The 27,563-nt window shown below is 36.7% G+C and overlaps 1 protein-coding gene across 6 annotated transcripts in view; it reads left to right on the top strand.

The window, feature by feature from the left end:
* Positions 1 to 16,989, top strand: part of CDH8 (cadherin 8) — a 431,289-nt gene extending 414,300 nt beyond the window's left edge. For 3 of the 6 annotated variants that reach the window (XM_056135707.1, XM_056135706.1, XM_056135705.1), the window contains 2 exons: positions 7,061 to 7,312; positions 9,346 to 11,096. In XM_056135707.1, the coding sequence (XP_055991682.1) occupies positions 7,061 to 7,312; positions 9,346 to 9,839 (746 nt within the window). In that variant the 3' untranslated portion in view covers positions 9,840 to 11,096. Of the gene's footprint in view, positions 1 to 7,060; positions 7,313 to 9,345; positions 11,097 to 16,606 lie in introns of those variants that run through there. The other 3 variants (XM_056135708.1, XM_056135711.1, XM_056135709.1) reach the window with 3 other exon arrangements.
* Positions 16,990 to 27,563: the final 10,574 nt, after the last annotated feature.

Below are 27,563 nucleotides of genomic sequence, written 5' to 3'. Positions count from 1 at the left end.
TCTTCGACATGTTTCTTAGACTCTGTTAACTTTTGTTCATTCTTTTTCCTCTCTGTACTCCAACTTGTCTGTTTTTAATTGGTCTTCAAATTCAGTAATTCAGTTGTCAGTAACACTTCTCTTTGCCAATTCAAATCAACTTTTGTAACCCCTGTTTTTGCTACTGTACTTTTCAATGCCTGAGTTTCTACTGCATTTAAGAAAGAATTTCTAATGAAATTCTGTGTTTGTTTTAATGCTATGTCATCATACTTTTCTTTTCTTCTTTTTAAGAAAATTATTTATTTTAATTTTTTAAATTGAACCACAGTGAGATACACAATTATAAAGTTGTTCATGATTGAGTTTCAGCCATATAATATTCCAACACCCTTCCTTTCACCAGCCTATATTTCCCACCACCAATGTCATCAGTTTCCTGACACCCCCTCTCTCTTCTGCCTCTATGTCAGGCGCACCTGTCTCTCTTTATCTCTCCTCTCTCTGTCTCTCTCCCCTCTTCCCCCAGTCATTGGGCATTATGGTTTGCAATACAGATAAAGGTTATTATGATATATATACATATACGCAATCATATATATACATATACACAATAATATTTCCTTTAACCATGGTTTATCTTAATGCACTGAACACAAAGTGGACACTGAGAGATCTTTGTATTATCTGCTATGGTTGCTCTCATAGTCTTAGTAGCTTTGTTTATTTATAATGGCTCATGATTCCTGACTTCTTTGACGATCTTGTCATATTTTATTGGATACTGTGCATTTTAGATAATGTTATCGCAAATCTGGATAGAGCACCACCCTTGGCTTCTCATTAGTACTGGTTTATTTGACTGGTTGGATTATTTTAGTGAAGTCTGTTTAGCCTCTGATATTTTCCCTGAGAGATCCCAGTGTAAGGTATTGCCCAAAGTCATCTCAGAATGGAGATGGCTGGAGCTAAGTTTTCTGTGACCATCTCTTCCCTTCACCACTTCTCAGACATTTCCACCAAGGCAAGGTTGATTTATACACTGTTTCCAACAATGCCTTGGTTCTACACTAGTTTAATTACATCAGACTTTCTTAACAATCTTCTTTCATTTATTATAGATTAGAAAGTTGTAAGTGTGTTACAATTTATGATACTGATATTCAAATTTACAAAATTCCACCACCACAAAAGTACCTGACACTTTGTCTCTTCTTGCGGGTTCTTCTCCCCCACCCCCTACCCCCTGCCCTGCTTTTCTCCACCCCCTATTTAAGAACTGGTTATATATACCAATATGAAGTGTTTTCCATTGTTCAGTATTGTCTCTGTTCTCATTTGACACTTTACATGATGTGTGTGTCCTTCTCTGACTTACTTCACTGAACATGATATCCCCCAATTCCATCCATGTTGCTGGAATCTTTTTATACAGCTCCTTAGTATTCCATTATGTACATGCTTCTTGACCCATTTATCTGTAGTTGGACATTTGGGTCGTTTCCATATACTGACTTCTATATGTAAACTTTATCTACACACATTGTCATTGCTATTAGCACTGCAATAAGTATGGGTGTGCAAGTATGCTTTTGAATGTATGTTTTTCTAATTGGGGGTAGATTCTAACAAGTGGAATAACTGGGTCACACAGAAGACAAACTTTTAGCTTTTTGAGAAATATCCATATTGCTTCCAATAGAGGTTGAAATAGATGATTCTCACTGATGGTGAATGGATGCTCCTTTTCCCTAGCATCCGTACCAACATTCCAATCTTTCTGCTTCATGCCATTCTCACTGGTATGAGATGAAATCTTATTCCTTGTTTTGATTTGCATTTTCCTTATCACAAGTGATGAGAAGCACCTTTTCATATGTTTACTAGACATCTAATAGCACAGCAGTAGGGCATTTGCCTTGCGCACAGCCAGCCCAGCCGAGCCAGGTTTGATTCCTCCTCCCCTCTTGGAGAGCCTGGCAAGCTACCGAGAGTATTCAATATGCCAAACACAGTAACAAGAAGTCTCACAATGGAGACGTTACTGGGTCCGCTCGAGCAAATCGATGAACAACGGGAGGACTAGACATCTGCATGCTGTCTTTGAGGAAATGTCTTCACCTTTTCGCCCCACTTTTGCATGAGGTTATTAATTTTTTTTTTTTGGTTACATCCTGCAAAAACTGTAACTCTTGGAATACATTGTGTTATGTATTGGCTGCAAATATTTCCTCTCATTCAGTAGGATATCGTTTTAGCTTGAGTTTCTTCTGCCATGCAAAATCTATTTAATTCAATGTAATTCTATTTGTTTATTTTTGTTTTCTTTAATTCTGCAGTTAAATCCCTGGAAATCCCACTAAAGACCATTTTCCTGGAGAGTTCTGCCTATGTTTTCTTCATTGTATTATATGGATTCTGGCGCAATAACGAGGTCCTTAATAACACTTTGAGTTAACTTTTGTTATATGAGATGCAGGGCCAGCTTCCTTAGTTTTACATGTGACTATCCAGTTTTTCCCAATGCCATTTGTTGGAAACTTTCTTTGCACCATTTCATGTATTTTGTAGTTTAATGTTTTTTTTTTTTCTTTTTTGAGTAATGCTCAGAGGTTACTCCATCCTAGGTCTTTAGAGATTGATCCTGGCAATGCTGAGTGCCAGAGTGAAACAAGAATGCCTCCTGTAAACCAGACCCTCCAGCTTATGGCACTAGCTCTCTGGACTTTTTTCCAAAGAATATCTCTCTGTTTCTCTTTTGTTCCAACTCTGGCAGGCTCTTCCCCACCAACTCTGTCCTGGGTTCTTGGGTTCTCGGCTGCTTCACCTCAGGCAAAACGTTAAGTCATTAGCCCTGGAATAGTCCATAGATCAGGGTGTGTTTCTCAGCTTTCAGAGCTAATCACTTGGTGCTGGGGGCCAGTTGCCTCCAGTCTTTTTTTGGTTTAGCTGTCCCAGCACTGAAATACTTCTTAACCATCAGATCAAAGTTTACGGAGACCCTCTAATCCCAGAGAGGTAGGCCCAGGTAGAGTCCTTGCTACATGAGGTAGGGTAAGAGGAAGGAAAGATCCTTGCTTCTTGGCAAGACTGATCCAAAATGCAGTTTCAGATTTAGGTAGCAAGGCCCAGAAAAAAACTGCTGATATCCTGCCGCCACTGCTGCTACTGCTGCTAAAAGTTCCAACTCAGGGTGGGTGGGGGAGGGGGCCATTGAGTGAGATTATGTTGTTGGTGGGGGGGTGGTGATGGAGTCCTGTGTTCTGGAAATGGAGTTCCCATCTCCCAGAGCTGAGAGGATTCTGATTAACACACTGGTATTCTATTATTCCCAAAATCTACTTGGTAGTCTTGAATAAATGTTTCTCTTAGCTGTTTGCCTCCAGGACTTTTTTTTCCAGTGGCTTTAAACAGATTACCTTTAAATTTTTCTCACCAGTTTTACTAGAGACCAATTCTATGGAATTCCTCATACAATTGCAAGGATGTACATTTTTACAAGTAGAAGGAAAATTGGGGGGAAATACTGGAATTAAAATAAAAGTTTAAAACAATTGAGATGAAAAGAAAATGTATTTAATTTAGGGCGTTCGCCTTACAAGCGGCCAACATGGCCGACCCGAGTTCGATTCCTCCGCCCCTCTCGGAGAGCCCGGCAAGCTACCAAGAGTATTAGATATGCCAAACACAGTAACAACAAAGTCTCCAATGGAGACGTTACTGGGCCCGCTCGAGCAAATCGACGATCAACGGGAGGGCCTTATTTTAGTTTGGGGGCCACCACTGGCAAAGCTCATGGCTTGCTCCTGGCTCTGTGCTCAGGGATCACTCCTGACACAGCTCAGAGACCATATGGGTTGCTGGGTATTGAAACCTGGTTGGCTGTATGCAAGGCAAGTGCCCTATCTCTGGTCCAAAAGTATAATTTTTAAAGATACTCTTTATGCAAGCAACAAAATATCTCTAGGACCAAAAAGAAATCTAAGAGGTGAAAATTTTATGTAGCTAAAATAAAGCATTGTGTCAACATATATTAAAGAAAATAAAGAATTTATGTTCTTGATATAAAGAATAAATATCATTAAGCTAGTACCTTCCAATAATGATTATATTTTAATATAATTTCACTAAGTTCTTCCAAGAATTATCATGGAACCTGATAATCTAAAGCTGCATCTACAAAGGATTAGCTATTAAATAAGAATAGTCAAAACACTCTTTATAAAAAGCAGGGAAAAAATACATCAACCATCAAGATTTATTATAATGTTTTCATCCATTATAAGCATGGAATTGATGCAGAATAAAAGAAAGACAGAACATCAGGATGCAATCAAGAATCCTTAAAAGAATGTAAATGTGCACAATTTTGATTTGTGAGAGACTAAACATTGAAGATCAGTGGGCAAGGGATAAGTTACTGTATAATTAACCTTGGGAAAATCAATAATCAGTACAAAAATATCAATTGCATACAAATTGTTTAAATGTGGAAGGAAACATTATGAAAAGTAATTTTAGATTACTAATCATTTTAATTTAAGGATGAAACACTAAGCATAAAGGAGATAAATGGCTAAATTGAAATTAAAATGTAAATAAAAAAAGGCATGCTTTGAAGAAAATATTAAAATTAAAATTGTAATTAAAAAGTTGCCATGTTTTACAGAAACTACAATTTTATAGTTTATATTTATAACATGTAGCTTAAATATATATAAATGTAATTGTATACTAAACTGCTATATCTATTTTTCTATTATATATAATTTTTGGCCTAATGAAATGCCTCAATAAAATTATTAATGAATATAAATATTAATCAAAAAGTGGTTAAAATAAAAATAGGAAAATAGGGAAGAGAGTATTCGTGGAACTACCAGGAAATTTTTATCAAAAATGACTTTCTTTTCTCGGATGGTATCTATCTATAGAGGGAAATAGCATTTGCAGATACCAGGAGTAATATGAAAATATGAGTCTAGAATTAGAATCATAGACCTGACAATGCTTTACTAATAATAAAGGAGATAGTTTTGTTCTATAATGAGTAATAGTACTATTGCAGTTTCTAAATTATCATTATAGATTGTTTTACAGAGAATATGTAACGATAGTTTTTCATATAAATAATGTCAGCCACAAAAAGACAAAGGCCTCATTGTAATTTTATTAATTGCATATTGAAGAACAATTCTCATTTTTTGTTTTGAGCTATGGTATATGAAATCATCCAGAAATGTTCCTTGTACTAATTAACTGTACTTCAACTTGTCACATGCTTTCTGAAAATATAACACAGCTATATATCCTATATCTGTTTTGAGATAATGTTCTACAGCTTTTAGCTTAGTGGTATTTCTTTCTTGGTTATGAAAATAAATGCTACTGGATTATTTGGAATACTACTGCTTAGCTCAATTTGAGATCTCTTTTTACTTTTCAAATTATGAATAAGGCACAGTTAAAAAATGATTAATTCAATCGAGTGGTTGCTTACTAGTACGACATTTTAGGCAGATTTATGTATTAAACAAAGCAAAAATAAATATAATTTATACTGCCAGTTGTGGTAATGGCCATCATTTTAAAAAATACTGATGTAACACTATATAGTACAGAAGACTTAACACATTAATATATACTCATGGAAAATCTGCTAATGTATTTTGAGTCTTCTGGTGACCAATAGGACACTGATGACCAGAAATTACACAGTAATGGTTTGGAATCCTTTCTTTAATGAGTGACAATGAGGTACCAACTTTTCTGTGGCCAGCAAAATACTTGCCAGTATTTAAGAAAATTTTCAAAGGAAATGTAATTTTGCTCAAATAACACTATACACATTAATCAAAATTATGTTTATTTGCTTTTGGCTGGAATATCAGCATGAGAATCAGTATTTCCATTTTGTAAAGACATGATTTTTATAGAATTAACATGAATAATGATAAAGTGTATTATATATGTATATATGGTATAGTCATAATTAAGAGCTATGGGTGATTAACAAAAAAATTATTTTAAGAATGTAGTTTTGAGCACCATTTGGCTCACAGTCAAATACTTCTCACTGACCAGTTTTACCTTGAACTGATATGGCCTTAAGTATTATTTGAAAGTCCTTAAGCATTGCTCCAGATCATCAACATAAAATCTTTATATAATTAATTAACACATGTAAAATGGAATACCTACTTCTGTAACTTCTTATTTTATTCTTGTGTATCCACTACAGGGCTGGTGCGATAGCCCAGCAGGTAGGGGGTTTGCTTTGCATGCAGCCAATCTGGTTGACCTGGGTTCGATTCCTCCACCCCTCTCAGAGAGTCCAGCAAGCTACTGAGAGTATCTTGCTGGCATGGAAGAGCCTAGCAAGCTACCCGTGATGTATTCAATATGCCAAAGACAGTAACAACAAGTCTCACAATGGAGACATTACTGGGCCCACTCGAGAAAATTGATGAAAAATGTGAGGACAGTAACAGTGACAGTATCCACTATAAGTCTTCACTAGAACAATTTTAATATACATTACATAGCTCCTCCAATTGGCAATAAATAAGACTTTCTGTTTTAGTATAAATTCTCTAGGGCATGATAATTCTTTTTAGGTATCCTGGCAGTCAACAAAGTATTTTTTTTGGTATCCCATATTGTGACATAGGCTATCCTTTAACTCAGAGTTATTTTCAAATGTGATGAAACTCTACTGGAATAATTTTGCATTAGTAAAATAAATGAGAGAAATTTAGTTATTTATGGAGAATAATTCGTGTCTCCTGAAGGGACAGTTGAAGACTACTTTTGTAAAATTAATCTTTGGTATTTATTGGGCAAAGGTAAAATTACACTTGGTACCTCATGGGACCCGATGCGCTAAATTCATTAGGGCATAGATATGTTGGTCCATTCTAACTGGGAAAGAGCGAAGAGTGGTAAAGGAAAGCGCCCACTCGGCCATTGGAGTTAGGATTTTCTGGAAGGTTTGCAGAGGATTTATGAACTAGAAAAACAAGTGTTGTTTGAGCAGCCATTATGAAATGATGCAAACTATTGTAATTTTCACCTTTTCCAGATAATTCCCTCAGCATTTTGGCAAAGCATAATGGATTCAACCGTCAGAAGCAAGAAGTCTATCTTTTACCAATCATAATCAGTGATAGTGGGAATCCTCCTCTGAGCAGCACCAGTACCCTGACCATCCGGGTCTGTGGCTGCAGCAGCGATGGTGTTGTCCAGTCTTGTAATGTTGAAGCTTATGTCCTTCCGATTGGACTCAGTATGGGCGCCTTAATTGCCATATTAGCATGCATCATTTTGCTGCTAGGTACGTATTTCCTCCATTGACTAATGGTCACCATTTTTTTCTGGTTCATAAATGATTATAACAAAGGATAGCCAGGTTTCAGTATTCTTTTAGGACAAGAAAGCCCCCTTATGCTTCTACAAAGTGGCATCACTCAAGAGGAGAATAAGGGTTTTGATAATGTTCACTTGAAGAGGAGCATGTCTTGCCTTTTTCTTTTCTTCTTTTTTTTTTTAATTATTAGTGAAACACCATGAGGTACAGTTGTAGATTTACAAATTTTTGTGCTTGGATCTCGGTCATACCACGATCAAATACCCATCCCTCCACCAGTGCCCATTTTCCACCACCAGGATAATACCCCCCCATCCCCCATCCCCCCCCCCTCCCCCCGCCACTGTGGCAGGGCATTCCCTTTTGTTCTCTCTCTCTTTTTGGGTGTTGTGACCAGCAAAAGAGGCATTGAGTGGCGAACATGTTCAGTCCAGTCTACTTTCAACCTGCATCTCCCCTCCTGGGAGGATCCTCCAAACACCCTCCACTTGGTGTTCCCGTTTCTATCTGAATTGTCCTTTCCCCTAGAATACCAGGCTGGCCTCTAAGTTATGGAGTAATGCCTTTTTCAATCTTATTATCAATGAACAAGCAGACTCCTCAGGATGTGGGGACTGAGCTTTATTTTTACAGCAGCATCTCTTATGGTAGAAGACATATATACTCCCTAATACCCACCCTCTTGCTAAAATAGGGGAATCTCCTCTGTCCCAAATACTTCTTGATCTATTTTGGGTGGGAGGAATGCAGTTTGGACTATACCTGGTCATGCTCAGAGACTAATCCTGGCTCTGCACTGATGGTATTTGGGAGGAAATATATGGGGCTGAAGTTTGAACTGGGTTTGACCTCATGCAAACCATGCACCTTACCCCTTGTACTATCTCTCTAGCTAGAGTGCATGATTTAAATAATACAGAAATGATTGTTGAGTCTAACTAGTCACAAACTTTGGTGAGATAAAAAGGAAACAAGAAAATCAATTTTAAAAATTTACTTAAAATTATTTGTGTTCCTCAGAAATTTTTCTTGACATAAAAATCAAGTTCCAACAAAGATGACAAATTAAAAAAAAATTCTAGAACTTTTCTATTAAAATACAATTTAAAAACGGTCAGGGGTAGAAAGAGATAAGACAGTAGATACATATACCATAAGGAAAGTTTTGCTTTATCCTGCTCTTTTTTAAAATTTTATTTATTTATTTTATCCTGCTCTTAATAGAAGGTATTACCTCTCCAGTAATATTGGCCATACTTACCCAATGCAAAGGTTTAAGAATAATTTCTAGACATGTCTTACCACATTAACTCAGGTTTGTTTTGACTTATCTGACTATCAGAGTAGAAGTCCTTTACCCTTTTGCCATCTTTGGCCTGTTTTCTCAGATAGGGCAGAAACAATTTTCAAACAAACAAACAAAGTTGTTCTTGCCAAATTGACATTGATCTAAATAAATTCCTTCAGCTTTGAATTGACATTATTTGATCCAAATGACTCTTGAATAAGTGATACACACACACACACACACACACACACACACACACACACACATATATATGTATATACATATGTATATGTACATATATATTTCAGAAAAGAGATAGTCTGTTCCCTTTTCTTTCTAGAAGAAAGGCATAGAACCAAATGGTATTAAATATGCTCTGTGCTGCCTTCTATTTGGGGCCATTTACTCTAGAGTTGACAGTAGTGTTTATTGCAGCTTTTGTTAGGAATGAATGTCACTTACTCTTTGAAGCCCATACCTCACCATTTAGTATGCAGAAGCAATCTGGAATAGTACTCACACAAATTTCAGTCCTCTTCCTTCCTTCCAAAACAAAAAACCAAAAAAAAGCCCATTCCCAAGGAAATGTCATTAAAAGTCATATGCTCACCAAGTGTTTAAAAGATGTCCCTGTGGTCTAACATGCACTGCGGGTTGCTTGCAAAGTTACCTGCTGGTTCTGACTAATTGTTCTCTCCTGGTTTTCCTGCAGTTATCGTGGTGCTGTTTGTAACTCTGCGGCGGCATAAGAACGAGCCATTAATTATTAAAGATGATGAAGATGTGCGAGAAAACATCATTCGTTATGATGACGAAGGAGGAGGAGAGGAAGACACCGAGGCTTTTGACATCGCCACTTTACAAAATCCAGATGGAATTAATGGCTTTTTACCCCGTAAGGATATTAAACCAGATTTGCAGTTTATGCCAAGGCAAGGGCTCGCTCCAGTTCCGAATGGTGTTGATGTTGATGAATTTATAAATGTGCGGCTCCATGAGGCAGATAATGACCCCACGGCCCCACCATATGACTCCATTCAGATTTATGGCTATGAAGGCCGAGGGTCCGTGGCCGGCTCCCTCAGCTCCTTGGAGTCTACCACCTCAGACTCAGACCAGAATTTTGACTACCTCAGTGACTGGGGTCCCCGCTTTAAGAGACTGGGTGAACTCTACTCTGTGGGTGAAAGTGACAAAGAAACTTGACAGTGGATGATAAATAAATCGATGGAACTGAGCATTCTGTAATATTCTAGGGTCACTCCCCTTAGATACACAACCAATGTGGCTATTTGTTTTAGAGGCAAGTTTAGCACCAATCATCTATAAACTCAACTACATTTTAATGTTGAACCAAAAAAATTATAATAAAATAAAAAGTATATGTTAGGAGGTGATAAATCTTGTGGAGTGTGAATTAAAGTATGTGGAGTGTCTAGAAGTCCTTGGATATTTTGATATATAACTGACTACCACAGACAAAGATTGGGATCCTGGCTAATCATTAGAGAAATGGTTTGCAAAGAGGAAAAAAAATCAAAATTAAAAGGTGCTTTCTTAGAAAAAAAAATGGACCTGCAAGGAATTTGCTGCTGATATGTGTCTTCTGCAAAGGATTTTTATAAATGCAAATGGTTTTTTTCCCCTTCGCCAATAAGGATCCCGCCACAATTGATAAAGCAATACTTGGTCTGCTGTACATTGTGACTTTTTGGAGTTTTGAGAGGCCTCCTAGATTATACGGTACGGTGACCACACATTGTACATAATTGGTGGCCCCACTCATCTGAGACTGAATAGCATCTTTAAATATTGTGTCAAGCCTTAAAATATTCACATGTTCGTAATCCATTCCAGGGTGGGGGGTGCCAACCCAGTGGTGGGAGGAGAGAAATCCCATTCCAACAGGCTTGCTTTCTGGAAGCAGGATTTCTCCTCACTCCCCCCACTTCATCTTCTTCCACGAGGACACAAAGATTTACTGTATCACACAGTGGACTACATAAGAGACAGATGGTTTTATTGCTAGCGCGTGAATTTATTTGTTTAATCCTCAAAATAAATATTTTATTGATGTCCATTAATGCTTTTATTTATTAAGGTTGGTAATCTATAGATTAAGGGGCTATATGGGAAATAAAACTAAATTATATCCATTATAATCCTTTAGATTGTTTTTATATGAATATATATATATACAATTGAATGTTTAATACATGTACATTTTGATGAGATGAGTATGGCAGGCAATATTATCAAAAGGGGAGCTAATAGTCTCTTTAGAGTAGACATGTGTTATTGTGACTGGTGATGGCAGGAACAGCATTTTCCCAGAGAAATTTTTGGACTGTTTTCTATTTTGTTCATAATCCTAGTATTTGGTGTTTTTACTACAAGCACAAACATCTGAAAGTATATTGACTCATGTGAATATTTAAGCGCTAGAATTTTAGATACCTGCCCTGCCCAATAAACATGCTTCAAGTTGCCCCCTCTCCCCTCAACACACACACACACACACACACACACACACTGTTTTAGAGCAGGAACTTATTTGTACATAATTTTACTGCTTCCGTTTTTAGTACCTTCTCTCCCCAATTTTCATGGTGATGCACAGAATGTCTTAGACTCCAAAAGAGATCAGCACTAGAAGATGTGAGCATAGTCGATTTGTAATGCAAACCTGCCATGTAGGAGTAGAAAATGTATGATAAAAACTCAAGTAAAACATGCAGATCATTTTAATTTTCTACTTTGCTTTAATGCAATATTGTTTATTTACTCCATGTATTGTATTCAGAGAACTCCTGTATTGTTTCCTACTTTGTGAAATATATTTTTATAAATACCTTTGTTGTCATCACTTTTTTCCCCCACCTCAATAAGATGAAGATCCATTAGCCACCATCCACTCTCTCTAGTCTGTTCAACCACGTTCATCCCAAGAATTGCTTTGATTTGTAAGAGTCTTTATGATGAAGAACTAGAGAAGAGAAATTGCTTGGCAAGGATCACACAGCAGTCTGCTCTAGGGACATTAAAAGGAAATGGTGGTCTAAACACATTTATACCCAAGTTAGTCCTTCTGTGTGAGCTGAGTCTCCCTGAAAGAAGATGCTGAAGAAGAGATAGAATAACATATGTGAGAAGAAAGCCACCAGACAGGGGTGCAGACCTCCCATAGGTAAAACCAGGAGCAGAAATTGGCAAGGAAGTCTTCAGTTGCAACACAGGCTTTGCAAACCTGTTGTAGCAAATATATTTGAGTTAAAGACCACCTGGTTTTTCATTGAGAAAAAGTAATCAGGGTCTACTTCTCCTTACATCTCATTGGCTGGGAGTTGCCTGAGATGCTGCAGAAAACTGAAATTGGGAGGCTGCCTTCTGGACGCTGCCTTCACTGTGACAAAAACAAAATGTTAAAATGTTATACTTAGGATATATAAATAGCCATTGACTTAATTGGGTCCTTAATGAATTCTGTTGCTCAATAATGATGCCATATATATATATATATATATGTATATAAATATATATCCTCACAAAGGTTGTTTTCTTGAGGTCAAGTTGATGGTCCCTGGTGACTTCAAAACATAACAGAACTATGGCTGGAGGAACAGTACAGTGAATAATGTGCTTGTGTTGCAGGCAACCAGCCAGAGTTTGATTCCTGGCACCCCTTATGGTCACATACACACACACACACACACACACACACACACACACACTCACACACATACATGCTTAAAAAGTACTTGGTCACTGTTGATTATCTGCAGTAGAGAAAAATGTAACCAATATTTTTATTGGTTATTCTCACTATCACAAATAATATTCTCACTACCTTGTAACTTATAAACCAAGATGTGATGGTACAATATTTGTACTCATGTATTCCATATCAGATTCATTTCTAGTGTACTTTTAAGTCAAATGCCATTTATTACAGCCATGCAAACACATCTAATGAAACATTACATTTCATTTCAGCTGTACAACACTAACATTCTCCAACTTTGGTAGTCAATGAGAAAATCTTTCACATGGTAGTTTTTGTGGGTATGAAACTATATTTTATTATACTAGGTGTCTCAAAAGTAAAGTAAAATGTGTCTCAAAATTCAGTTTTTCAGAAAGAGTAAAAGTGGGTCTCTTGCTTTCTTTGCCACCATCAAACCAGTGTTTGTGCTTCAAAATTCATTTAAGGTACTATAGTCTGGAATAAAATAAGCAATTACATTTTTATAGCACTGCACTGTAGTACTGTCCTCCCATTGTTCATTGATTTTCCCGAGCAGGCACCAGAAACATCTCTCCATTGTGAGACTTGTTGTTACTGTTTTTGGCATATAGAATATGCCACGGGAAGCTTGCCAGGCTCTGCTGTGCGGGCAGGATACTCCTGGTAGCTTGCTAGCCTCTACGAGAGGGACAGAGGAATCAAACCTGTGTTGGCTGTGTGCAAGGCAAATGCCCTAACCGCTGTGCTATTATATTAGAGCCAAAACTATACTTTAAGAATACTTTGAATTTAAATGATAATCTAAGCACACACACACGCACCAGTGTGTGTGCACACACACACACACTTTCTTTATACTTTATAATTAAGCAACAGAATTCACAAGACTTCCTCAAGTAAAATAGATTGATGGGATTCTCAATTTTTAAAAAGAATTTTAGTACTCCATACTTCATTATTTAAGTAGCATGTACAGTGCACTATATTCAAGTGATTATTTATTTGTCTTAATACACTGCTCATTGCCACATTTCTCTCTGTATTACATATACATGTGTGGTTATTTTTAAGATGACATTTAGTGACCATAGGCATTTTAATGTATCTGCAAGTCTTTATTGTATCACATGCATCAGTCATTTTCTATCAGTGAAACTTATTCCTACCCTACTGTTATCTGCCAAATGGACAAGAACTGCTGTCTTAAAGTCAAGTTAGACAAAATGATCTCCTACCTATCCCACATTTAAGATTCCTCTTTGAGGAACTCATGTGTCTCTGAATGACTGAATGCACAGAGAATCCATTCAGCCTCAACACTATCCACTATTTGACCTATTATAAAACATGTCCATTAAACATCTCTATATACATCTAGAATGTTATTTCTCAACTGGGAGTCATACATGCCCTCTACCCTAGAAACTCCTTGGATATTCCAAGGAAGCTGCAGGTGAAAATCAAATAAATCAGGGTCCAAGGCACGTAGAGAGATAACCAGTAGAACAAAGGGCACAGAAAGTAAACATGGTCAAAAAGGATGTATGGTTGGTAAACAGTTGAGAAAAACTTCCCTGAAATACTAAGAAATAGGTACTTAAAATAATAGTTTAGGAAAACAATTTTCCTAAGATTAAAATTTTTTTCACTTTTTTTTTTTTGCGGGGGTAGATCATACCCAGCGATGCACAGGGGTTACTCCTGACTCTGCACTCAGAAATTACTCCAGGTGGTGTTCTGGGAACTTTATGGATGCAAGAAATCAAACGCAAGTCAGCCACGTGCAAGGCAGATACCCTAACCCACTTTGCTATGTCTCTAGCCCCCTAAGATTGAAATTATTTAATATCAGATGATTAAGATATGCTAGACATTAAAATTCCAATGTTGACCTTGTCATACAGAATTCGGTTTCTCAAATATGAATACTACAGTGAAATTGTTAGGGGGAATGTGTTTGTATATACATAAAACAAAATGAAACAGGTCCACTGGCATTATTAGTGAAATGAAAATGTTTAGAAAGGGGCAAATATGTCTTTGGGAGAGCTGGCTTAATCAGTTGCTTAAAGTTAGATAAAACTCTGCATGAGACTGGGGAATCTCTAAGGAACAGCCAGATTCCACACTGAGACTTAACAGAGATCTGGGCTCTGCTGTATTTTGGAGAAGGAAAACCGGGTGCTGAGAGCTAAGTAGCCAATTACTCTTTATAGCCACATAAGGACTGGAGGCAGGGAGGCCCTTCCAACAAGTTGTATTATGCGATCACAGGCTTTGCAGGGAAACTCACAAATGTATAACCTTCTGATTGCCTTTTTGATTGAAAGTTCCATCTGAGATCAGGGCAGTGCAACCAGTAATAAGATTTCAAAAAATCCCATCACTGGCACTGTCAGAAAAGCTGAGCATGACTGAAATCCCATCATTGTCAGTCAAAAAGATAAGGCAACAGTAGGCATCACTATAAAAGCTCTCTAAATGCACAATTTAAACATGAACAACAACATTGGAAAGAATACATATGTGTGTATGCATATATACACACAAATATTTATATTCTATACAGACCCAGTGGAGTTATTGGGGATATGTTTATGCTTGTTCATCTTCCAATATTGTACACTTCAAGAAACCTGGAATTATGACAGTTTTTATCTGAATCTAACCTTGAATTTGCAAGGAATTGGATTGAAAGTAAAAGGTTTTAGTTGAAGACTTTTATTTAACAACAAAATAATGAATTATGATATTTGGGATTAAAATCAAATGCATACATTTCAAAACTGGACTCAGGTATTTTTGTACTATTGTGCAATGTAAAGAAAATATGTGAACAGAAAATTTGCAGGGAATATTTCTCAAATACTTGATACCCCTCAATTCTAGGACTGCTATATTTGCTATACCACACTGCTTTGCAAAGTTACGTAGTTAGTCAAACAGTATGGCAAAGCTGTCATTGTTGTTAGTGCTTTGATGGTAGAAGTAGTAAACAAAATTTTTATTACTAATGTAGACATATTTTATCATTTACAATATAGTCAAAATAAATTTATGTATCAAATTGTATACTTGCTTTAAAAAGCATATACACTTGATATTTAATATATTCTAGTCTCAGTATTTTTGTCCCAATCCTACCATAGAGTTATATAATTTAAAATCTCTCTGGCCTGGCAGATTATTTAAAAGGAAAAATTTATACCTCTTACATACATTGAGTATCAACCAGCTAAGAAATTAGACTATAAAATATTGATATGGGATGATTAAATATGAGCATCTAAAAATATATTTCTTTTTATTACTAAATGGAGTTAATAGGCCAAAGTCAACGTACAGTGGGTAGTTGCCTTGTATGTAACCAACACGGATTTGATCCCCGACACCCCATATAATCTCTAGAATCCCTCCAGGAGTAATCCTTGAGAGTCAGGAGTAAGCTCTAAGCATCAGCTAGTATGGCACCAAAACAAACAAATTTAAAAAATGGAGTTAATAACTCCCATATAAATTAGTAGAGACAATCAGTGCCATCAATAACATTTGAATATAAATTTAAACTTGAGGTGATTTGACATTAAGGTTTCAGAACTTTGATTTTTAAACACCGGCCTCTAGAATTATAATGCAAGGCTTGTAATGATAATAAATAGATGCTATGTTACAAACACCGATATGGAGACACTGAGGAGGAATTCAGATTCTCCAAGGGAAGACTCATTGGCTCCATGAAGAAGTTTAATCAAAATGTGATAACTGAAAAATCGGTGCAACAGAAATAACCTTCATGTTTCCTAAAATTAGAAGGAAATGCTACCAAGCACTACATTTTGGGAATAACATCACAAGTTTTAACACAAAAAGACCTGGACAGTGGTAATTATTTGTAAGTCACTCTACAAATAACTGGTATGATTTTGGAGTGAGGAAAATGAGTTTCAACCATTTTTCCAGGGTTTCTTTCCATATTTACGAGATGACAGAGATAGGAATTTAACTCCAGTCTTCTGGCACACTTCCAAGATAATGTGTTTTATATGTATGCCCCCTTGCATAAATAAATACACTTTATTTACAGTGTCATCTGGGTTTCCCGGCCTGTAGGAATTTGCTGGAAGAATTGTGGGTACTCTTTCTCCCACTTGAGTTACCTACCCTTTTATGACTCACATCTTGTATGTAAGTATTATCTCTTGCAGGTATCTTTATTAATAGATAATAGATCTCTCTATTACTATCCACAGATCACAGAAGAAGAGTTGTTAGGAGGAATAACACAGGATGCTGTCAAGGGGGAAAACTGCAGAAAACAAATGTATCAATGAACTGAGAGGACAACGAAAGAAAATGAGAGGTCCCTGCAGGTTCATTTAAATTCTTTCAACTCTCTTCTGCACAGGCAAGAATACCCAGGCCTATCCTACGAGTCCTCATAAATTTGGGCAGGATTTGGACAACTATGTTTTAGCTAAACACAGAACTGTAGGTGTCAATGAAACAATACCCTCTTCCTAATATACTCCTTTTTCCCTGACTATAACTCCACTTACTGCTTTTCTAGGTTTTCTTTAATTTGCCCGGGGAAGTTCGAAAATTATACCATGTTTCAACTCGAATTTTTGCATAAGTGAGTGGCTTATCTAGATAGATCAGAGACAGCAACAAATAAACATATTACAGATAAATGAATAAAATATGTTTCAATTTTTTTCAACACATGAGCTATGATGGTAATACACTATTACCATACCATACCATACAAGAGATCTTGCAAAGGCCTGGATATAAGTTCTTTTTAGCATATGAAATTATACTTGTAAGAAAACTTTCAATATCCTATTTTATTTAAAAGTGTGTGCCAAGGATTTTCTCCTAATGTTTCTACAGGGAATAAATCAGTGACTAAGTCAGGAATTTGTGTTTCTTCAAGGAGCTGATTCACATCAAATATAAGTGTATGAAAATTAAAGAAGTGAAGGTAATCTGACAGAACATAAAATATATGGAGTATTTGACATAGATCAATAACAATGATTGTTGAGTTGCCAAATGAAGTTTCCATGATAGAAGAAAACCATTATAAAAGGTCTTGGAAATGCTTGTGTTCATCATTCTGCTGTACCAAGCCAATGGAAATATGCAAGAAGTAAAAAGGACACTGAGTTTCAGAGACAAGAATGAAATTACTATGCAATGTGCAGTGACAAGTAGAAACCCTATTATACAAGTCCTAGTCAACCAGAATATAGAGTCAGACTTATTGTATGTGTTAGAGTAGTCAACTCAAGGGACCACAGTGCAAAGAAATCTGGATTTTATTTTTCAACGGATTATTCCTATTAAGGCATGGAATTGAGATTATAGGAAATCCAAATGAAAGCAGTAAATGAGATAGAAGGGGATGAAAGAATGAAAGCAGGAAATCCAATTGGAAATTATTTTTTTTACGCACTCAGTAGAACTCAGTGCTTACTGCTGGCTTTGTGCTAAAGGATCAATACTTCTGGCTCATGCACCCAGGAATCACCCCTGGCGGTGCTCGGGGGACCATATGGGATGCTGGAAATCGAACCTGTGTCGGCCATGTTGGCTGCGTGCAAGGCAAACACCCTATATTTTTTTCACTAATAAAAAAATGTCATTAGTGAAACACCATGAAGTACAGTTGTAGACTTACAAATTTTGTGGTTTCAGTCATACAATGATCCAGTACCCATCCCTCCACCAGTGCCCATTCTCCATCATTTACATTTTTTAAAAAAAATTTTGTTAGTGAAACACCATGAGGTACAGTTGTAGATTTACAAATTTTTGTGACTGGGTTTCACCATAATATCTCTTTAGCTCCTAAATAGGAACAGTTGTAGTAGCCCAGGTGAATGGTATTTTCGGTCTACTGAGATGGTGAGAGAAATCAAAATCCTTCAAAGTGAATCAGATATGTCAGGTCTGGAAAAATCAGTGGTGCTCACTTTTGTGTGAACCCTTAGAAGTTCTGTGAACCCTTAGAGGTCCTGTGAGTTTCTGGGCATGATGATGCTTTGAAGGCCCAAGAATTAGCAGTGGAGATAGAGTCCTCCTGGCTATTGAGACAGAGAAAGCAGACCTGAATCAGCTAAAGGATTTCTTGTGAAACACTTAATGAAGAACAGAACATTTTACAGCAAACACCTAGCTGTCTACTTTTTACTGGGTTTTGAGTACTCAAGAAATCAAAGCTTAGACTCTTTAGACAAATAAATCAAAGACGCCCAGAATCTATAAATACAAAGATCAGTCAGAACAAACCAGAACATAAATTCAATGATACAGAAACTCAAAGGAGTTAGAGGAGTTAAATGGCAACTTAGAACAGAACATAGCAATCATTTTCTAATTTCTCCAAAAATAATACTAGTGATTTCTGGGACCATACAGATGGGTCAATAGAGTAGTCAGGTTTAATCCCTTGCACTCCACGGTCCCCAAGAAAAACTAGGTGTGACCCTTGAGACCACTTGATATGACCAAAAGAGCAAAAGAAAACAAAAGACAATTTCTGTGCCAATGTTTTCAATCAAACTGAAGGAGAGAATCATCAGAGTTGGAAAAAAAGGGGGGGCAAAGCAAACTAATTAGGATAGATATCTTAAAATATAAAACAAAAAAGCACAATGTAAAATGTATAATTTTAAAAAATGAGGCCATGGAATAGATTCTGTGGACCCACCTAAATGCAAATCACTGTATCATCACTGCCATCCCATTGTTCATCGATTTCCTCAAGCGGGCACCAGTAACATCTCATTTGTTCCAGCCCTGAGATTTTAGCAGTCTCTCCTTACTTGTTTTCCCAACACTGCCGTATTGGAGGCTCTTTCAGGGTCAGGGGAATGAGGCCGTTATTATTGTTTTTGGCATAATGAATGTGCCACACGTAGCTTGCCAGGCTCTGCTGTGCGGGCAGGATACTCTCGATAGCTTGCCCGGCTCTCCCAGAAATTCTATGCAAATAAAATTTTTAAAACTTTCTGGGCCATATCCTGTGATATCCAGGTTTTACTCCTAGTTCTACATCCTGTGTTCACTCATGGCAGGGCTCAGGAGATCACATGGTATGGGAGGGATCAAACTCGTGTCTGCTGCATGAAAGGAAAACACCACAAATGCTGTACTATCTCTCTAGCCCTGTAAATGTATATATCTAGAGAAATGCTTCCCTTAGGCTTGGGATACCCCATTTCATACCATAGAATACTTTCTGTCCTTTCCACTTCTTTCTGTCCTCTTGAATCTCTTCTAAATTCAGAGAAACAAAAACTTTTCATAAAGATTTAAGTTGCAAAATGAAAGAACAAGTTGAAATCCAGGGAATATTGATGAGAAATGTCATATGCATACGTATAACTGGGAAATCCCTGGCCTCTTAAAGAGAAATTCTTACAACTTTCTTGTCAGGAAGATCAAGTTACACAAAGGGAAATAATCAGTTTTCCTCGTTCCACTGTGAAACACTGGAATCTACACAAGAGTAGTACAATTTCGTTTCTAGACAGGGTTTAGCAGTAGTATAGTTTTTAGAGAAATAAAGAGTGAAGGAAGACATACATGGAAAGGAGAGACTGAGACTGTGTGTCAGAAATGCTAAATAAATATGAAATATATGGCAAATGTGCCAATTAAAGAGACACACTGGAAAATGAATAAAAAATTTAGAATAGATGAAATTCAGTCATTTGACTATATAACTAGCAGCAATCACAGCAACACTGGATACACAGGATGAAATAAAGATGACATTCAAGAAAACCCATATGGCCCATTACTATAGAGTTGATAGTACTGATCTTGTATGTGACTGACCATGGATTGAGCCCCAGCACACCACCTAGGTTCATTTCTGACCAAAGAATATGAACACTATTGGGTGCGGCCTGAAATTTTCTCCCCCAAACAAACCAATTAAAAAAATGATCCTTAGAGTTCTTCTACTTCAACAAGAATGTCATTAGTGGGACAATTTGTAGGCATTGGGATCATTGGGATAGGATTTGGTTCTCAAAAACAGATATTCTGACTCTTATAATGATTCCTGTCATATAGTGTATGATAGAAATTATAACTATGTAGAAATTCTTCAAATAAATATGTAAAGAGCCACTTAGAACCTTTTCCTACACTATACTATTATTTGTCATATAGTATGTATGAGTCAATAAAATTTACAAGAGACATGATTTAGTCTAAAGCAGCAAAGGTCCAGTCAGACTAATTGATATTTTTAGATTTCTAAAAAGAAAATGAAAAATTAAAAGACTGTTAATTAATTATTGGCTGGATTAAGTATAATAAATTTAGTGATTAGGAATATTTATCAACAGAAAAGGGACATGATACACTGAAATATTTCTCACTGATCATTCTAAAGCTGGGAAAGACATATATTTCATATAGCTTAATACATAACATAATACTTTGTTCCGGAGCTATTCCCAAGGTATATACTCTCTATTTCAACAATGCCAAGTCTCATAGGAAGAACATTTGTCATTTTGGTTTACCTACCATAAACATATCAGAAACTTACATTCAACTCAGTGAAAGAGTTAAGGATATATATGTATACTTCACGCTAGCACAGAAGACACAATATGTAAAAAATAAATAAAATGATTACACAGATTCATAAGCTAGAGCACCTTCCCCATTTATAATAAAAACAAATCAAGAAAACAAGAACAACAAAAGCAAGTTAAAAATATTATTGATGGTCAGAGAAATAGTACACACATTTCCCATTCATTAGCTGGCTCCAGTTTGATCCCAGCATCCATACATGGTCAGCTGATTACCATCTGGGATCACTCCTGAGCACAGAGCTAGAAACTGTCTCCCGAAGCTATTGATGTGTCCCAATGTTCCCAAATAAATCAATTAAATAAAATAGATAATCCAGTTGTAATTACAGAAATGCATTAAAGTTCAGTAATCAAATTCCAGTGTTACCAAAACTAGTGAAAATGTAAAAGCAGTAGAAAAGTTTATAGGAAAGTAGTAGAGAAAAGAAAAGGAGCTCTCCAAGTGGGGAGGAACTGAGTATAGGACTAAGTTCACTGCTATAAACTTTTAAAAAGGGCCTAACAAGGCATGAACAATCAAGTGTTGGTGAAAATAATTAAATTGGGGCATTTCATATAGTCCACTTATCTTAAAATTCTAAAATTCAGCATTGTCATATTTAGGTGTGAATGCGGGAAAATCGCTTACACAGATTCATAAGCGTGAGTCTCCTTCCCCATTTACAAGAAGGGTTGTGGAGCAATTTCCTTTCCTAAAGATTCTTGCAGAAGTCTGATCAGTAGTCTCACTTTTCTAGGTACTTAGCATCTTTAATATCCCTCTTCAATATTTCCAAATGTCTTTTGTCAAAAGAAATTACCCAAATATTACATTTAACTGGCAATTTTTCTTCTGCACAGTCATTATTTTAAATATAAAACATCTTATTTATTTATTTAGGTCTTTATGTTTTAAATCCCCCCCCCCAAACACACACACACACACACACACACACACAAATTGTCAAAGTGTTCATTAGGCACCAGGTACTGATGAAACACAGCCCCTATCCCAAGTTAGTTAGATTAACGACTCACAAGTTAGTGCAGAAGGGCCTAATAGAGAAGAGAGGCCTCATGATATTCAACAATGGAACCAGAGAGATAGTACAGTGGGTAAGGTTCTTACTCTGAATGTGACAGACACAGCCTGGAATCAACCCTGAATATGGTTTCCTGAGTCCCACCAGAAGTGATTTCTGAGTACAGAGCCAGGAGTAAGCCTGGCACAGCCTGCTATGCCCCCCCCTCAACAAAGATAGGCCCAGATATCTATTTAATAATGGTTTCCGTAACAACAAAATCTACCATCTTCTTCCTCTGCTTTAGTTAAAATAGAGTTTCTATTGATTACTTTTACTGAAAACATCTAGAAAAACCCCCATGATACTCAACTTTATGCATATTTAAAGATCCTGTAGGTTCAAGTCTTAATAGTGGGTATATGGTCATAAGATAACATCTGGATACCAACAACAAGAATTAGATGATAACTAAAGTAAAACTACAAAGGTTGCAGCAATATTTTATTAGCAAAGAAAATAGTTACAAAAAATTGAAATGTTTGGGGCTGGAGAGAGAGAGCAGAGATTAAGGCTCTTGTCATGCTTACAGATGGCCAAATTCAATCCCTGGAACCGAATATAGTCTCCCCAGTGCCACCGGGAATGGACCCTCAGCTATAGTGGGTATGGTTCAATGTCCCCTGAACTTCATACACAGCTGTATACATTAAAAAAGATTCAAATGTTGAAGGGAAAAGAGTTTAAACTAGATCAACACCTACAAAGTCTTTTGATAAAAATGGCTATTTGGGGTGGGGTGAGGACTAGTATGATACGAACTTAATACATGTTGGTAGTCAGGAGAGAGATTTACCTATCCATGTTTATTGAACATGAAAATATTTGCACTGATTGTCATCCTCTGAAAGACATAGGACACATAGTGGTTTTCAAGCTCTGTACCTCACCAAAAATTCTGTATAATGCTGCTGATGACCAGGGACAAAATGACATATCAGGTAAGAGTGTTCACATGAGTAAAGACTTTGTTCTCTATCATCTGATATTAACCCTCCGGAGATGGTCATTTTTTTTTGTACCAGGGTACCAACTAAACTATATAGCAAGATAAAGAATTTTTGCTGTTATTAGTTGTGTATACCACAACTAGTAGTGCTGAGGGGTTCCAGATTTTCTCCTAAAGGTGATGGGGTGGGGAATGGAAGGCAAGGCCCCACCCATGCAAGGTCTATGTTCTACCACTTTGAGTCTCATCTATAGCCCTAAGCAAATTACACTAAAATGAATCATTCTTACTGGCTTAAGAATGGCCGGGGTCAAAGAGAGCACAGGTGTTTAGGTGCTTCTCTTGAATGTGACCAACTGCTATTTGGTCATTGGTGGCACTACCTAAAGACTTTCCATCATTTCCCCATCCTTGGAGCATGGGGCTTAAAACAGTCACAAGGTATAGCTGATTGTACCCGCCTATGCCCAGCTCCAGATGTGAATTCCCAGTCCCAAATGCAAAGAGTGTGGCAAACAGTTTCCAAAATTGTCTTGCAATGCCTTATAAGTTCCAACAGTTACGGTTGCACATTTAAATATGGCTAATAAAATCCACACTTACCAAGGGTGTGGGGTAAGTTTGACATTCTCCAGATGGGTAAAGACAATGCCAGAATATTTATTTTCCAGAAAAAGGATCATATAATTTTTGTTTCTAATGTCAGAGAGACACTGGATGGGAATGCAGATCTTTTTTTTTTGCTCTCAGTTGCCATGACTGACTTGAAAAGCTTAAAGAATTAATGATAGGGACAATCTCAATGCTAGCAGTGCGAGAAGACATGGCCATGTTCCTGTAATTCTTTCTGGGATGTAACTGCAAAGCCAGTGTTGAATTGAAAGAGCTCTAGTTCTTTACAGTCCATTTCATATAACTAATTATTTCCAGACAATCTTTTGTGCATGATAAGATTTCGGGATCAGAGCATTAGAAAACAGTTTTACAACCTATCTAATTTAAGCCCATGTGGACAGTATAGAAAATGATAATACCAATATGCTCAGTGAGGAACTAGAAGCACTCCAGAGTGACCTGTGAGACAGTGACAAATGTGTCTTTAAGATTTTCCAAAGATGAGTTAAGAACTGCAAATGTAGAAGCATATAAATAAAAACCATTAAGCCAGTTCTCCATACTGCACATACCAAGTTATAACTATACCCAAATGTTGTAATGTGGTGATACAAAGTTAATAAATTTAAAATACTCTCTTCTAACCAGTTCACTTATAACTAGAAACTTTTACTCCATAGTCATATTTAAACATAAAGGAAAATTTTCTTTGGCTTGCATTTCCTTCCTTCCTCCTTTCCTCCCTCTTCCCTCCCTCACTCCTTCCTTCCCTCCCTCCTTCCCTCCCTCCTTCCTTCCCTCCTTCCTTCCCTCCTTCCTTCCTTCCTTCCTTCCTTCCTTCCTTCCTTCCTTCCTTCCTTCCTCCCTCCCTCCCTCCCTCCCTCCCTCCCTCCCTCCCTTCCTTCCTTCCTTCCTTCCTTCCTTCCTTCCTTCCTTCCTTCCTTCCTTCCTCACTTCTCACATATACCACAGTGGTCATGGATTACTCTCAGCAGTGTCCAGGATACCATATGATGCAGGCGCTTATCACACCTGGCTTCTGTATAGGATGCAAAGCACACACTACAGTCCACTGAATTCTCTCCCTAACTCCTCTGTTATTATTTTTTTTTACATCCTGGGATTGGATTATCAATCCAAAACTAATCTATAACAATGAGTTCTAGCAGAAATGAGAATAAATAGCTCCTGGAAAGAGTGGAAGTTTTATTTGTAATAGAGATGACAGGAACTGTGGCACAGAAATGTGGTTGTTTCCTTTGATTTTGTGAACCCTGCCCCTCCGAGGGAAAAGGAAAAATAAGGGCATAGAAGTAAATAGAAACAACAGAAGAAGAAAACTATTGAACTTTGTTATTGATTAGACAATTAGACAAGTTTTCACAGGTTTGCTGATGTCAATAATATAAATATCATTTTAATCACCATTCTGGAGATTAAGATAAAGACTCCTTTACACAAGTTACCACTCCAAAATCACACTTTCTTCTAATCTCAAAATCTGATATTTATAGACCATAGGTGATGTGAATTACTTTTAGGTACATATCTCAAAAGAGACCCAGAACAATCTCACTTATTTACATCAAAAGGCTTCTTTTGTGGGTTTCTCAAATCACTTCAATGGGATAGATTTGCAAAATTCCATTTTGCAAAAAGAATCTCACTATACCTTGCTTTTCATTGATTCCTTCCTTAGCCTGCTAATTTTTTTTCTCAGCTCCAGCAAAATCAAACTTCTTTTCATTACCAATGAATCATTTATAAAATTTTTCCACTTTTTTTCTGGGATTCTCATCACATCAACAAGATAAATATGTTTAGGAACAATATGTTCTCATTTATCCCTTTTTCTCTATCATACATTTGGAGAAATTCCTAAGTAACAATATAAAACTTTATCTGATTTAATAAGGATTCAAGTAAAATAAATCTAATAATTTGAGAGTCTTTAAATGTTTCTTACATTCATAACACAGGTAGCACTGTAGCACTGCCCTCCCATTGTTCATTGATTTACTCAGGCGGGCCCAGTAATGTCTCCATTGTGAGACTTGTTACTATGTTTGGCATATTGACTACGTCACAGGTAGCTTGCCAGACTTTGACGTGTGGGCGAGATACTCTTGGAAGCTTGCCAGGCTCTCCGAGAAGGGCAGAGGAATCAAACTCAGATCGGCCAGGTCGGCCATGTGCAAGGCAAACGCCCTACCCGCTGTGCTATGTGTTTAAATAAATATACATAATATTTTAGCGATTGTAAGCTTATGCTGTTTTAGAGCATTAGGAAAGTGATGCTTCCTGAAAATCTCAGATAGGAAAAAAATGGTTGTATCTGAACTGATGACACTTAGATTTATAAGGTCTACAGACTATTACATTCTCATTCATGTAAAATTATACATATATATACACTATCTTTTCTCTACCTACCTGGTACTTTGTATACTCGTATAACATATATATATATATATATATATATATATATAGAGAGAGAGAGAGAGAGAGAGAGAATTGCTTATTCCACCATAGTTTGTTGAGAGTCCTCATCTTCTATTAGCCTTACTGAGTTCTAAGGGAGCAATAATAATCAAAAATTATGCTTTTTCAAGACTGTAGTGATAGTACAAGCAGGCAGGGCACATGCCTTGCATGCAGATAACCCACAAAATCCCTTGTATTCATCATGGTCCTCCAATCCTGCCAGGAAATATCCCTGAGCACAGAGTCAGGAGATAATACCTGAGCATTGCCAAGTGTGTCTGTCCCCCAAACAAAACAAACAAAAAAAAATTGTGCTTATCTTCTTAGATTTAAGAGCGATGATGTGTGTGTGGTGGTTTGGAGGAAGAGTAGCAACAGCTCAAAAGTACATGACAATAATATATATATATATATATATATATATGCTACATATTTCTACATTTTAACTGCTACATATGTTCACAAAAGTGTCCAGGGAAGAGAGCACAAGCGGAAGCAAAAATTTATCCTACTCTCTAGCCTGGGCATGTATCCTTCTGTGGCATGATGCCAGCCTGAAAGGAAGGAGCACTATTTGTTCACATAGAGAGCATGCCTTTTTGCAATCCAACTTTTGAAGGTGGTGTATTTTTCTAAATTATAAAGAGACATTCTTAAGAAATAAAGTTTTAAAGTACTGCAAAGAGACATTAGGATCTATGAAGGGAAAAAAATAGGTGACTTCAATTTCGTTGAGTTGTTTCAGAGTCTTCAAATAAGAAAATAGTATTGTGAAATGTTGACATCTGTGGAGCCATTTAAAAAATAGAGCCAGACAGCCACTGCAAAGAAATACCTATCCACCTGTCTTGCTTAAAACTGGGCCAGAAACCTTTGGAATGGGCCAAAATCAATAGTTTTAAGAAACTATCCATCAAGCAATTGTTTGAGAAGTCATCCACATTACAAGAACTGATGATGAACTTTTTGACTGAGGAGAGACCCAAGAAAACAATTATGATGAAGGGATGGATGTTGGAACATTATAGGACTGAAACCCAATCATTAGCAACGTTGTAACTATTTATCTCTCCGTGATTCAATTATTTTTTTTAAAGAAACCAATTATGAGGTTCTTAATCTTTTTCACACTAACTTTTCTTTAACCACTAATCACCTTTTCTTCTTTCTTCCCATAAACCTCCTTGACTTTTGTCACTCCTTGGAGCATATTTTAAGTTTCACTTTAGTCTGTGTACCTTAAATTGTCATTCTTTGATCCCAAATAAGCATGCTCAGACTTTTTAATTGCCATCTAATTTTTTTTTAGGTTGATGGCACATTTAAGCTATCATTTTATAAAAAGAAGTAAAACAGGTTAGAAAAAAATAAAGAGAGGTAAGGCAGGTTCAGTGGATACAATTTCTTCAAGTTGAAAAAGAGCTTGAGCACTTTCAGAAAATAAAAAGAATT

This window comes from Sorex fumeus, unplaced genomic scaffold (assembly GCF_029834395.1).
Source record: "Sorex fumeus unplaced genomic scaffold, SorFum_2.1 ptg000122l, whole genome shotgun sequence".
NCBI lineage: Eukaryota > Metazoa > Chordata > Mammalia > Eulipotyphla > Soricidae > Sorex > Sorex fumeus.
Note: the sequence above shows the minus strand (reverse complement) of the source record. Positions and strands in the feature narration are given on the sequence as shown.